The 14,067-nt window shown below is 40.3% G+C and overlaps 2 protein-coding genes across 2 annotated transcripts; one reads left to right on the plus strand and one right to left on the minus strand.

Moving 5' to 3' along the window:
* Positions 1–2,243: 2,243 nt before the first annotated feature.
* LOC110945614 (ecto-ADP-ribosyltransferase 4-like) lies at positions 2,244–4,184 on the plus strand. Its single transcript, XM_051946159.1, has 3 exons — positions 2,244–2,311; positions 2,455–2,545; positions 3,025–4,184. Exons 2-3 carry the CDS (start codon positions 2,483–2,485, stop codon positions 3,760–3,762), a joined length of 801 nt encoding a protein of 266 aa, XP_051802119.1. The 5' UTR covers positions 2,244–2,311; positions 2,455–2,482; the 3' UTR covers positions 3,763–4,184.
* Positions 4,185–4,335: 151 nt separating this feature from the next.
* On the minus strand, positions 4,336–13,711 carry LOC127533306 (cerebellin-2-like). The gene is given in 6 exon segments (XM_051945948.1): positions 4,336–4,675; positions 4,677–4,848; positions 5,144–5,275; positions 5,847–6,026; positions 7,067–7,145; positions 13,700–13,711. Coding segments are annotated over 6 exon segments (702 nt in total). The 3' UTR covers positions 4,336–4,548.
* Positions 13,712–14,067: the final 356 nt, after the last annotated feature.

Below are 14,067 nucleotides of genomic sequence, written 5' to 3' on the forward strand. Positions count from 1 at the left end.
GGTGTAGCTGGGTCTGTTGTGTTTACAAACGCTGTTAAAAGCGATGTGAGCTTTAAGTTTTAATAAAGCCACAGCAGTTACACATAACTTGTTGTCACATGTTTTCCTTCTTTCTTTAGGGGACCAGAACAGTTGCTGTACAATGAACGTGGTGTTTTTAGATGTCAGTATCAAGCAAATTACATCCATGTATTATTAACAACTTTTAGAATGACAAAAAGAATCATATCGGTATCGGATCGGTATCGACCGATCCTCAAGGCTGAAGTATCGATATCGGTATCGGATGTGAAAAAGTGGTATTGAGCCATCCCTGGTTACCACCATTCTTAGTGCAACAACACGACGAAGGAAACGCTCTGACCCTTCCACTACTAGATCTCCACCAGTAGTCTCAGATGTAAGAGGTTTCTTTATGACATTTTTTCCCATGAACCGAAAAGCATCTCTAGGACACAGGATGAACGACATGCACTTTGAACTTGCCTACCATTCTACTAAAAATTGGAACACCCATTCTCATAATAATGCTGTTACTCTTCATATTCATTTGTTGCATCATTCCATTTTTCAGAGCACTCATGAGTAAGACAATAAGCAGGACTGTGTCCAAGGTAATGTTGAGTGATGAATTCAGAGCACTTATGGTAGAACATTCCTTTGATGAAGTCGATTTTGTGTAAACTACTGTTGTTTAAAATCCACCTCTGAGTGTAAGTTGATGAAGATGTTATAAACGTGACCATCTTACAGAAAACTTTAGAAGGGGGATATAATGATGTGATTACGAGACGTTGACATTCATCAATGATAAACAGGAGGGAAATGTTCGAAGAATTATGCTTATTATGCTTAGAATCCTTAGAATAGAATACGTATGCTTAGATTATCATTGATTGACTGTGAAACGTATGTGCCTTTTGAACCATGACTCTGTATGTATTTTAAACCATGATTCTATGTGTCCTTTGTACCCTATGGCAGAGACATGTAGACACAGGACATACCGAGAGGCAACCAGAATTAGGCCTTCTAGATAACAAGGCAAGCAGACGCAAATACCACATGTCTTTCTGTTCATATCTTGCTGCTCGTGAAAAAGGTTTTTCCCATGGTCATCTCATGGTGAGTCATGGTACCACCCTCTATGTTACATTCCTTTCTGAAACAAACAAAAAGACGCAGTTGAGACACAGGCTCTTTGGAGTTGGGTGGCTGATGCTACGGTGTGTACAGCCTGTCGCTCTCCCCTTGCGGCAAGTAAAATACAAGAGCTCGAGTACTGCCTCTTCTTCCTTGTGCTGTCTCTGTGTTTTACAGGTCTTAAACCCAACAGCTTTAGTTTGGAGCTTTATTACCTTTACACAGAGCAATGAGAGCAATCCATTGTGCATTTCTTCACCAGTGTGCAGCATAAAGAAACAGAAACATTTGTTGCAGCCTTCCGCTCTATTGTGCTATTGCAAAAGAAAAGTTCAGAATCTACTGAAGTTACTGTTTTGAAATACTCCTGAAAAGCAGTGACTTATTATTCCCTGTCAGATGAAGAAGAAGAAACCTTTATTTGTCACAAATACGTTCCACCATGAAATTCTGTTTTAGCATTTCCCAGTTGGGGTCAGAGGACAGGGCCAGCCATGATAAAGCACACCTGGGCCTTGTTCAAGGGCAGAATTAGAGTTTGAACCTACACCCTAAAGAAAGCAGAGTAAAGCAGAAATTGGAACCCAAGCATGCATGGCACATTAGATTAGCAGTCCATCACTTTAACCACATGGCCACCTCGTCTTTTCTTAAGTTTTTTTGGCCGACAGGAAAGGAGGGAGAAGAGTAGGGAGAAGACATGCAGCAAACGGGAATAGAACCCGGCCCTTGTACATGGATCGCCCGCTTAAGCCGTTGAGCTATCTGGGCACCCCCACCTTATCTTTTTTATTAATCTATTTATTTAGTTGTAACTAAACAGTGCATTGACTGATGAGTAAATTCAAAACTAGGCAACTGGACACGACCTTTGATACATTTGCTATGAAACACAGCACAACTGAGCTTGTTACAAACCTACATATAGTACACGCACACACACACACACACACACACACACCTTTTTTTTGGTTTTGCAGAAATCACCCACAAACCATAGATGTGCCAATGCGCATGTGCACATTGTGTATGTGTGTTAGTGAAAGTCAGGGGGTATATATATTGCTGATCTTGACTCCTAAGCAGATGTAGAGCACCCATCGGCTGATCAAGACTGCAGACTTGTGTGGTTCACTTTATTCTCAACACCTCCTTATCCTGAAGACAGGTGAGTTCATCTTTCAAATCAAATCAACTTTTTGTTTCAAATTGTTCAGATAGTTTTAGAGTTTTGCCTTTTATACATGCAACATATTTCTGTGATACTAGTACACATTTGCTGACTTCTTCTGTGACTGTATTTCAATCCAGGAACGGTTTTCCAGACTGCTCAACGAACATGCTGACCTTTGCTCGACTGTGTTTACCCCTTTGCTGGTTGCTGTCAGTGGAGTCCGTGTCGGTAAGTGAAGCATAAGATCTTCACAAAATTTCACCAATGAAGAATGTTGGGCACAAATTACATCAAGAAGCACATACATATTTCAGGTCCAAAAATGTTCTTTGCACAAGATATGAAGCACATAATCTTCAATACAACTGAGATAAGGGAGTAGTGGGCTACAATAATATTAATTTCATTAACTTCTAATATCATTTCTAAGCTATAAAGCATTTGAGGGACCAGTTATAGCATTTGCCTGCATTAGCATTGTTCTCCTGTTATTTACATGTTCTTTATTGCATAGAAATAAAAGCTAATTCAACATGTGACTATTGCATGACAACTCCAAGAGCGATTTTGATCTCAATCTTCACTCTTATTTTCACCATGCAGGCCAGCCATCTAAATAGCCACGTCAAATACCAAGCGACAGTTTGAAAAGTATGTCTTAAATGGTCTCCATTGATCTTTCTCCTTTCCCCCCGTTTCCCTTTTAGATCCATTTTAACCTCACTCGACGAGATGTCAGCAATCTCATCCCGTTGAGCATGGTTGAAGATTCGATTGATGACATGTATTTTGGCTGCAGTGAAGAAATGATGAAGACAGTCACTCACAAATACCCTGAAGAACTGGATGTGGGACCATATGCAGATACCTTGAAGAAGGAAGAAGTGAAAAATTGTGTAGAAAAGAACCTAAAAGAGAAAGAGGATGAGGCTCTGACCAAAACCCACATGGAAGCACTTTGTTCTTATACATCTAACTACGTGTATAAGGAATTCAATACTGCAGTCAGGACAAACAGAGGTGTCTATACTTCATCATTCCAATTCCACATTTTACATTTCTTCCTGACATCAGCCATACAGATCTTGAATAATAAGAACTATTGTTACACTACCTATAGACGAACCAACGTTGTGTTTACTGGTAATGTCAACCAAAGAATTCGGTTTGGTTCTTTCAGCTCCAGCTCTTTTAGAACAGACCTGCAGAACTTTGGTAAGAAGAGCTGCTTTAAAATCACAACATGTACAGGCGCTTATTTAAAAAGGTATTCAGTTTATGGTGAGAAAGAGGAAGAAGTTCTCATTCCTCCCTACGAGGTTTTCAGTATCACTGAAAAACACGATAAGAATAAACTTCCAGAGCTTAAAGACTGTGGTGTTGTCTTTGTCTTGAAAAGTGAAGGAGGTCAGAGTAGGCTCAACTGCAAAATTGCTCATATATAAAAGTTCAGTGGTTCTTCTCCAGCCAGTGGGAATGACCAAGTCTTGTTCCACCATCTTTCAACCTTCCACATTTCTTGCCATAATTGATTAAATAATCATTTTAAATGATGTACTAGACAACATCAATAAATACAAATATGTAGCTTCATGCTTTAGCTTTTTTTTCTGTTGTACTCTGAAGATTTTTTTTCCTCTGCAACATAATCTAATTTTCTGTGTGCAATTTCTAACAGAATTTATTAATATGTCCATTTTTGCTTTCATAAAATATATAAATTTACAACTGAAAAAGTGTAAAAATATCCTTTAAACTGTCAGGGAAGGAAGAAGTTTGTGTCCTGGCTGGTGTAACAGATGTTCATTTATATGTGACAGTCTCACACTGTCGCTTTCAGTTATGTAGATCTGCAAAGAATAAACGATTGGAACAAATCTTTGTCTCTTATCTTGTTGTGTGTGTTCCATTTTTTTAAAGGTGTTTCATAATCCTAGTCCTAAAAGACTTCTGTAATTAAGCACATCATTATCAAAGTGCCAAACCGGAAAGTAACCACTTTTATGACAAATCAGATATATTATTTCAGTATTTAATTTATTAATTCTTGCTTTTATCATTCTTTAAACAGACATATATGTGCAATTTCTGAATTGTATCTTCAAAAAAGGTCACACAGTTACATACAGTATATGCCATTAACATCCTGCATGCATGCTTTTTATTTTCCTGTGGTAATTTCCACAAAAAAGTAAACCCATGAAACACTGAAGCCACATAGAAATAAATCATTATTTGGGCAGAGTGTGATAAATTAAGGAGCCAGAGAAGCTGTTCAGGCCCTCAGCATTCCCACATAGCTGCCTGTCATTAAGCAGCTCTACATACATCTGGCCTCCTTGCTGCAGTGACAGAAGACTGAGAGCTGCTGTCCTCTGAATCCTCCCTGTTGTCCTCCCAAGTTGAGGCCATCACTTCCCCATCTCTCATGAGTCGTACCTTGTAGTACATCCTCTCGCCTGATGCACCCACCTTCGAGTACACCGAGAAGGAGAAGGAGCAGAGTCCAGAGCGAGGTGCTGTGAATATACCTGGAGGAAAATCGTTTTTAATTAGAATTTATTTTTCACAAGGCACCTCTGTATTTTCAGCCTCCAGTTCAAACTAATCCAGTACTGACAAGTGTTGACTCGCTCTCCATATTCTGTATTCAACATGTCCACACAGTTAAATGTCTATTACATTTCTGTCGATCAAATATTAAAGCAGTTGATTTCAGTACTTGCTCATAGTTGGAGCCGGTAATTATTCAGATGGAAATCTTGCCATCACATGAATCACAATTGGACGCATATGATGGTTAAATTGTTGCTTGTGAGAGCTTACCTAGTGCAGGGTTATATCCACTTCCATGGTTGAGGGTGACAGTGTCATCAGGAATCGGCCTGCTCCTGGTCAAAGGGCCAAAGCAGTTTGTTTTGTGGCTCAAAGAAGCTGTGAATGCAATCCGTATTCCTCCTGAGACAGAGGGAGGCCGGTAAGAAAGCTTACTCATGTTAGCGTTCATGTAAGATACTGGTTGTCCTCAATTTAAACTGAATATATTTTAAAAAGCTGTCTAACACACACAAAAGCTTTGATTCAATATCTTTAGAAGAGCGCATGTGAAAATCAGAATACCTAACAGCACTTATACTGGAATATTTTTGTGACCCGTGTGAAAAAAGAAATAAAATTAACTTCCTATAAATCTCATCATACCATCTTTTTATGTCTTATAAAATGCTGTTGGAAGGTTATGCCACTCACTAATTGATTAGAATAAAATGTAGGAAAGTGAAATAAAGTGATATTTCAGTCTGATTATAGTCTCAGACAAGTTTTTTTAAAAACTATTTTAACTTTCAGCTCGGGTTCAAAATAAACAGAAGTTTGAAAAAAAGTTGAGACGCTCTGTCCACATTCATGTTTTTAATGTAAGCAATCCCTGAATCAAATAAAACACTAGAAACAGCACAGATTTTTTTTTTGATCAGGAATAATTAAATGGATATGGACTTTATGCCTTTTTTTGTTGTTGTCAGATTACCTATGACTTCAAAGATGCTATCACTCAGTTGGAACAATCTCCTCGACAGGTCCATCATTCTCATAAAGATTTCATCCTCCACTTCAAAGAGCTCCGTTTCTCCACAGCAGCAGCCCCGCAAGCGACTGAAAGCACATTCACAGTCCCACTTTCTGCATGGCAGCTCCCCCTCCCACACAACTACAAATGAGGAAGGAGGGATGGGAGTGTCAATTATCAGTAAAATCAGATGCTTCTTTGTGCTTGATCAATAAAAATCCTTAGCATATACATATTCCATGGACAAAGATAAACATATTTTGGCAAAAATAGGGTTCTGGCAATGACATCTTGAGACAAAATCAAATTCCATCATCAACACAACCAACAAAAATGAATATAATCTGATAGACTGTAACTGTATTATTTTGCTAATAATTATATTTTTTGTTTTTATGCCTTCTGTCTAGAAAAAAATGCAATATGTCAAAAAAATTTTGTCTGAATTGTAATGGGGACAAAATAATGTCGTCTTTCTCCTCCTCAACCATTGGATGTACAAGTATTTTTGTCACCTATCCCAAGGAACTCAAAGATTGGAGACTGAATCACTGGAGAATGCTGCCATCTGCTGGAGTTTTCTTAAAACATCATACCTGTTACCAGCACTTAAACACAGAGCAAGTTCAGGCACATCACAACAGGAAAAGCACAGGTATGCAAAATCAAATTAATGACGGCTCAGTTCAATTTAGCTGCTTCAGTATCAGTATTGTGATGTTGTACTTTCTGGAATAACCTGTTTCCTATATAACACGTCAAAGTTCTATTGTTGGCATAGAAATACTACAAACCCTTAAAGGCAGTATCTGCAAATTAATCTTGGGACTGTCTATATGACTAAATTATCCTCTATAAGAAATAACATGTCTACTTAGTGAAAGAGACTTGGAAATAGAGATGAGAATACTAAAGAAGAAAAGTGTTACCAATGACTACATCACACAGCCACAATCATAAAACCACTCACAGATGAAGTGCAGATCACTGATCATCTCATTACACTGGCTCCTATCAAGAAGTGGGGCTTATTAGGTAGACCCTCCAGAAAAACGCGGGCTAAAATCTTTGATTATGCGAATAAATATGCGGGGTTTTTGTGCCATTTTACGCGGGGAAATAGCAGAAAGTTGCAAAGTATGCGAATAGTTGTGAAATATGCAAAAACATGCGCGATTCACCTGCCGTCTGGCCACGGAGGGATGTGTCCTCCAGTGATGTGCAGTCAGGGTAGGCAGGGTAGGCACTGCCTACCCAAGGCTGAAAGGAATAAATTAAATCATTCCATTTTCATAATTCGCTTTTATATTTTTTCAATTGCTTTTATTAATATTATTTTAGATATATAAAATTTTTCAAATTATCATTTCCGATATAGTACTATATATAGCACCTTTTGGTTTGAAAATGATGGCATTTAGTGCTTTTTCACAGCCCAATAAAAATGACTCAACACTCCTGGCCAGGCAGAATAGCTGCACAAATAACTCACCCTTGCGCTGTACTACAGTGAAGGCCACATCCTCTCCTGAAGGCACAGCACTGCTCTGCCTTTATCTGTCATATCATCGCATGATCGCAACGATGTGTGTTCGTGCATGCCCAGTCAGTTTCACCATAGAAAAATCATTTACGTAAAAAGGCAGATCGCTACGCTGCCTTTTTTACGTTACCGTGCTTTGCCAATGTTCTACGTACATTCACGGAGAATTAGTGAATTGATACTACGCTCTCAAGCTGGCAGGCTCACCGGCAGGATGACATCACTAGAGAGATTAAAACAATTTGCACGTCTTTCTTTTGAAGAAAAACGTCAACTTTTGAATGATGGGAGACCAACACCTGAGCTACCGGATCTTCAGCAAAGGAAAGGGCAGAAACTTGTTGGTACTTTTCAGAGTGAATGGTACAAAAGGAAGGATTGGCTCTGTGGATGTGCTATACGCTGACAGCGCCGCAGACAGCTCCGCGTCTGAATTGTCATTGTCTCACTCATTTTGCGTCTCGAACATAAACAAGTAAAGCGCTGTGTTGTCATGAGATATAAAGTTAATTGGGAGAGTCTTGGGACTGCTATTATTGTTTAAGCTTTTTTAATGCTGTCTTACTGTCTTGATAGTGTTAGATTAAGCAGGCACTTACCTGCCTACACATGCAAATTGTCATTGGTGTATCCGTCGCAATTTGCGACTGCCTGCCTACCTAACCCTGGAGCTCACGGCACGTGCCTGGTGTCCTCCAATCAGACACTGGGGCTGAATCCCAAACCACCCCCTACACACTCAGCCTCCACTACCGAGGCTGATTCCCAAACCGCCCCCTACACACTCCCCCTCCACTACCGAGTGTCACTCCTAAAGAAGTCACACTCGCAGCTCTGGAGGGCACCTATTACTGAAGGGGGAGGGTATAAATACGATCGTCAGGAATGGGATGCCCTGTCGCCTCACCGGACAACGGAAGAAGTCATCGCCATGGTAACACAAAGACACCTACTGTGCATGGCTGTAGCGCTGTGGCACAGGTTGCAACTAACAAGGATCGATGCTGCTTCCAGAAGACAATAGCATCCCACTTTTTTTTCACTCACATTTTTTCCAATCCTATTATCTGGCATTTCAAATCCAACAAATGAATGAATGAATAAATGAATTCTGTCAGTTGTGTTCAAATTTTAAGGTGTCAGGGGGTGCACAATTAAATCAAACGTCAGCAGAGAAGAAGATTTGTTTCCTTTGTTTTATCTTTTTACACCACTCTTTTTGTGATGTTCTGTCAGTGTGAAAAAGGCGTGGGAGAAATAATGGACGCATGTGGAACTTACATCAATATGTTGTTTCCTCCTCCATTTCGACGTTGCACTTCCTGAAAAAATTGTCCAGAGTGAGCATCGATGCACACTCACTATTTAAGGGCTGAACAGTCCACTCTCCCTCCGCACTACGCGGTTTGGGACGGCCCTTAATATGGAGGACCCTCCACGGGAACGCGCAAACGGAGGGGAAGTGTGTAGGGATAGTGTGTAGGGGGGCGGTTTGGGATTCAGCCTGGGACTGCTGCAGGGTTACTGGACTGACAGCCTGTGCTTTGGGAGGGGGAGAAGCTCACAGCAGCACCTGCTGCTTGTTGAGGACAGTAACTGCAGAATGATCCGAGTTTTCCTGTCAGTCTCCAAAACGGCAGAAAAAGTCACTAGATTTGTGGCTAGTCGCTTTTGACAAAAAAAAGTCGCTAGATTTAGCGAGAAAGTCGCTAAGTTGGCAACACTCGCGCCGCGCTCCGCATCAGCTCGTGCTTCTGTGTGAATGCGCGAACTGATGACGTCAGGCCGGGCGTCACAAAAAACTCACTCACAACTCCATTTATATTGGTTATAGTTTTCTCATTTTATGCGGAAATTGTGAAATCAAGCGGGACCCGCATAGTTCTCTTTTTTTTCGTGGAAATGTAAGATTCTTGTGGGAATTATGCGCTGTTTTGCGGGGATTATCCGGCCTATTGGGAAATAATTGACCCCTGCATAATCAGCGGCATTTTGGTGATTAATGCGGGAATTCATGCGATCGCATAATCGCGTTTTTCTGGAGGGTCTGATTAGGCAGCAAGTGAACAGTCATTTCGTCAAAACGATGCGTTGGAAGCAGAATAACTGGGCAACATAAAAATCGGACTGACTTTGATAAGGGCCAAATTATGCTGGCTAGAAAACTGGGTCAGAGCAGAGGTGTTCACGGTCTGGTGCAGTTATTACCTATCAAATGTGGTCTGAAGAAGGACAAGCAGTGAACCAGCAAAAAAAGGTTCTAAGCTCCACTGAAGGACATGGGAACCAAAGGCTGACCAATGTGGTCCATCCAAACAGAAGAGCTACTGAGGCAGAAATCATTAAAAACCTTAATGATGACTAAGATAAAAAGCTGTCAGATTATAGTGTGTTGTGGCTTATCGGGTTGTGTAGCCATAAACCAGTCAGTGCTCACACTGACCCTTTTCCACCACAAAAAGCATTTGCAACACTGTCAAACCTGCACCGAGGAACAATGAAAAACGATGGCCTGCTCTGTTGAATCACATTTTTTTTCAAATGATGCAGATGTGTGTGTTGTTCACCTGTGTAGGAGATTTTCGTAGGATGCACTATGGTAAAATAGCAAGCCGATAGAAGCTGTGTGATGCTCCAGGCAATGCCCCGCCGGGAAGCTTTGAATCCTGGCATGCATGTGAATGTTGCTTTGACACATATCACCCACCTAAACATTGTTACAGAACATGTATACCCATTCATGGCAACAGTTTTTCCTTGATGGGAGTAGCATGTTTCAGCAGGATAACACACAGCAAAATATTGTTCAGGAACGGTTTGAGGAACCTGACAGAGGTGTTTACCTCGCCGCTACATTCGTCATATCTCAGTCCGATCGAGGATTTGTAGGATGTGGCGGAAAAACAAGACAAGTTCATGGATACCCCACCTCACAACTTATGTGACTTTAAGGATCTGCATGTAACATCTTGGTACCAGATACCCCCAGACACCAGCAGAGGTCTAGACACAGTTATTATAATCACCAAACTAAATGCACTGTGAGTTTCAGTTGACCAGAAACAGTGTCTACAATTCACAGGTGTTCTTACACAGCCCTCAGTCATACCACAGCTGGAGCAAACTAGACGAGCCCCCACTAGGGGGCAGAACCACGCCTATGCATGATACTCTGTATCAATTTTGATCATCCTACGTATCTCCCTTCCTACTTGATCTGCTGACCTGTAACTCCACAAGTGAGCAGGGGGCCTTATGTAACCGATGTGTACGTGTGTGGTCACGTACACATCGGTTCTGCTCATATAAAGAGAACATGTGAAAATGTGAAAATGACTTCGCCTGTGGTCTGATGCATGCAGAATGCAACCGCATCTTCTTCATTTCCTGTCTCTCACCGTGGTCACCTTGTAAACGAAGTCAAGCTTAGGAAGCCAAAAGAAACTTTACTCACAGGCACATCTGACTGTAGTAAAATGAATACGCCTGTAATCATGTCTTAGTTGCCTGAATCAGATGTTAGATAGAATGTGACAGTTTGCTTATTTGCATTGGCAGCAAGAAGTTCATAAGTTTTATAGACTTCATCAGCTGCTTTATATCTTACACTGTGATGCTCTCACTGCATCTAACTTCAGCTCTTGCTTGTTGTCGGGTCTCTGTCTCTTACATTAAGCTTTTAATTTGGTCTTCGGCCACTGGGAAGCAGTGTGATTGAGACGAATCAACTGACTCAGCCAGTCAAGTGTATTCCACCTCGTCACCCTGAAGAGCTCTGTGGTTAGTTTGGCTGAATGTTTAGAAACATTTGTCCTCCTGAAATATTAAATGCCATTTAATGAGTTGTGGTGAATTTGGCTGAAACAAGACACACAGACTGGTCATGTATACCTGTTTCTTCCATCTGCAGTGAAATGATCAATAAATGTCAAGTTACATACCCAAGTCATAGTTAATGTTCCTTTTATTTATTTAAAGTTGATTTTTGTGTAGGCTGCACAGTGATGTAGTGGTTAGCACTTTTGCCTTGCAGCAAGAAGATCCCCGGTTCAAATTCCGGAGTGGGCCTGGGATCTTTCTGCATAGAGTTTGCATGTTCTCCTTGTGCATGCGTGGGTTTTCTCCAGGTACTCTGGCTTCCTCTCACAGTCCAAAAATATGCTGAGGTAAACTGATTATTCTAAATTGTCCGTAGGTGTGAATGTGAGTGTGATTGTCTGTCTGCAGAGCCAGCCCAAGGCATAAGCGAGTTAAGCGGTCGCTTAGGGCCCACCACCACCAGGGGGCCCCCCAGAGTCCTTAATGAAAAGCAAGTGTAATTGTAAAAAAAATTTTAAAAAAACAAAACAATGAATAACCATTGTTCCGGGTTGTACAACAATAATTTTGGTATAATTTTTTAATGCCAGCGAGGTTGCCAAGTATGTCAACCTATCAATAAGTGGATCTAGTTACTCCTGCGGCAGAATACCTTAGCAGCTGCGCAAGTTCAGTGACAGTGTCATTGCTCAGTGGCGGACAGAAGCAAACAGAAATGTTGCCGTCCAAGAAAATGTACCTCTCAGGGGCACAAAAAAGAAAGAAAACGGTTGGAGGTGCAGGAAAAGAAAAACAAGGATAAAGGTCGGTTGTATGACTTTATTGTTTTGATAAATGTTGTGAGCATCGCAAGTTTAGGGCTCAGTCTGAGTCTTGTTTACCACAGCGCCTTTTCCTCCTCCGGTTGGATATTTGGTAATTGCAATTACATTTTCTAATCTTTAATATATAACAAATCCCTTCACTTAACCCAAAATGATCTAAATCCTCGACTCTAAACAAAACCGGAATTAAAACCCGTTAAGGTATAGCGGCCAGCGGGCGGGCCGTTTTGATATTTACATAAGCATTTTTCGAAATAGAACGACACTGCCAACTCGATGATAGAAAATCAAATCTAAAATCAAAATATTTTGAATTGTCCTTTTGGAAAAGATCTTCCATGTATAATAATATAAACATGTCATGTGCCTTTTCAGATATGAAAATATGTTTTTCTGGCATGCCAATCTGTACTTTTATACTCTGTTTTACAGTCATTTGTAATAAAAAGTAAGCTAAGCAACCTTGCAGGAAATTTCTGTTAAAAGATAAAGGAAACTTTAAAAAAAACATCTAAATAAACTACCAACATCAACATAGTCAGTAATGATCAAATAACTTGAATAACTGCTGAAATACATGCTATGAATTATAATTTTGGGGCTTAAAAATTACTACCAGTATGATTTCCTGCATGATAACACAACTGGGTTTATTGAGAAAATTATAAACAACACTTGACATTGACTGTGGTCACAACAGGCACAAAGCACTTAAGCCTACATTTTAATGATAATATAACATTCAGTTTATCACATGTAGGCCTACTTTCTCTATCAAACAAAAACACTTTCAAGTCTATTTGTATTTATTTTTAGACATACAGTTTTAAAAAATAGTTGCATTACCTTCAGTCAAGCTCATTCATCACAAATTGTTTCAAACTTTATTGTTCATTGGCTGCAGTACATTTCTTAATCCACTCGTGGCATCAATTAATCAAACCGACACTGCGGGATACATGAATGATACAATGAGGGAAAAGTGTGACACACACGATGAGGTCTCATCTACCCATCACTACTTGACATATATTCAGATTTTGCACTGAAGTCATTCGTGGGGGCCCCCCAAGGTAAATTTCGCTTAGGGCCCACTGAAGGCTTGGGCCGGCCCTGTCTGTCTGTATATGTAGCCCTGCGACAGACTGGCGACCTGTCCAGGGTGTCCCCCGCCTTCGCCCGAGTCAGCTAAGATAGGCTCCAGCACCCCCCATGACCCTAGTGAGGATAAAGCGGTTTATAGAGAATGGATGGATGGATGGATGGATGGATGGATGGATGGATGATTTTTGTGTCATCAGATGGCAGAATTTTGTTCCAGGACTTTGTTAGTTTCTTGTTTAATGTTTCTGTGAACTTGAGACTTACTACAGGTTTGCATCCTCTGTTAAATCTTCTGAGGTTGGTTTCAATTTTGCAACCATGAAAGAGATTTTCTTTCAAACCAAACGATTTTCAGGTCATCCACAAAACTTCTACCACATCATTTTCTGTTTTGTAGTTTTTCTTTGTGGACCTGCTTTATTTTATTTTATTTTATTTTTTTACTGCTATTCTTGAAAAGCTATTTGCTGTTGATAACTCTTTGAATTAATTTTGGATTTTTAAGTGCCATTATATATTTTTACTTGCATGGCCATGTCTTTTTCCCACGTTATGACAGACAGCTCTGTCTCAGTCTAAATGTCGTCTCTCGATTAACTTAAAGTCCCATGTGGTTTCACACAGCGAGTCATGGTTCCCCAAGAAACCTCTAATGCTAAAGTGTGAAATTTATTCAGAAGGCTGTTGCATTATGTGTTGCAAAGGCTGTGCTTACCCACACAGCTTTTTCATGTGTTGAATGAGGCATGAAAAAAAAACTGTGTAAGTGTAACACATACGCACAAAGCTCATGGTGGATTTGTTCCTGTGCTTAGGATCATTCTCCTCTTGAAAACATAACCAACCACTTCAAGCACGCTTTGATATGATGCAGAACTTATAGTTGAAATAC

This window comes from Acanthochromis polyacanthus, chromosome 3 (genome assembly GCF_021347895.1).
Source record: "Acanthochromis polyacanthus isolate Apoly-LR-REF ecotype Palm Island chromosome 3, KAUST_Apoly_ChrSc, whole genome shotgun sequence".
In the NCBI taxonomy this organism is placed as follows: domain Eukaryota; kingdom Metazoa; phylum Chordata; class Actinopteri; family Pomacentridae; genus Acanthochromis; species Acanthochromis polyacanthus.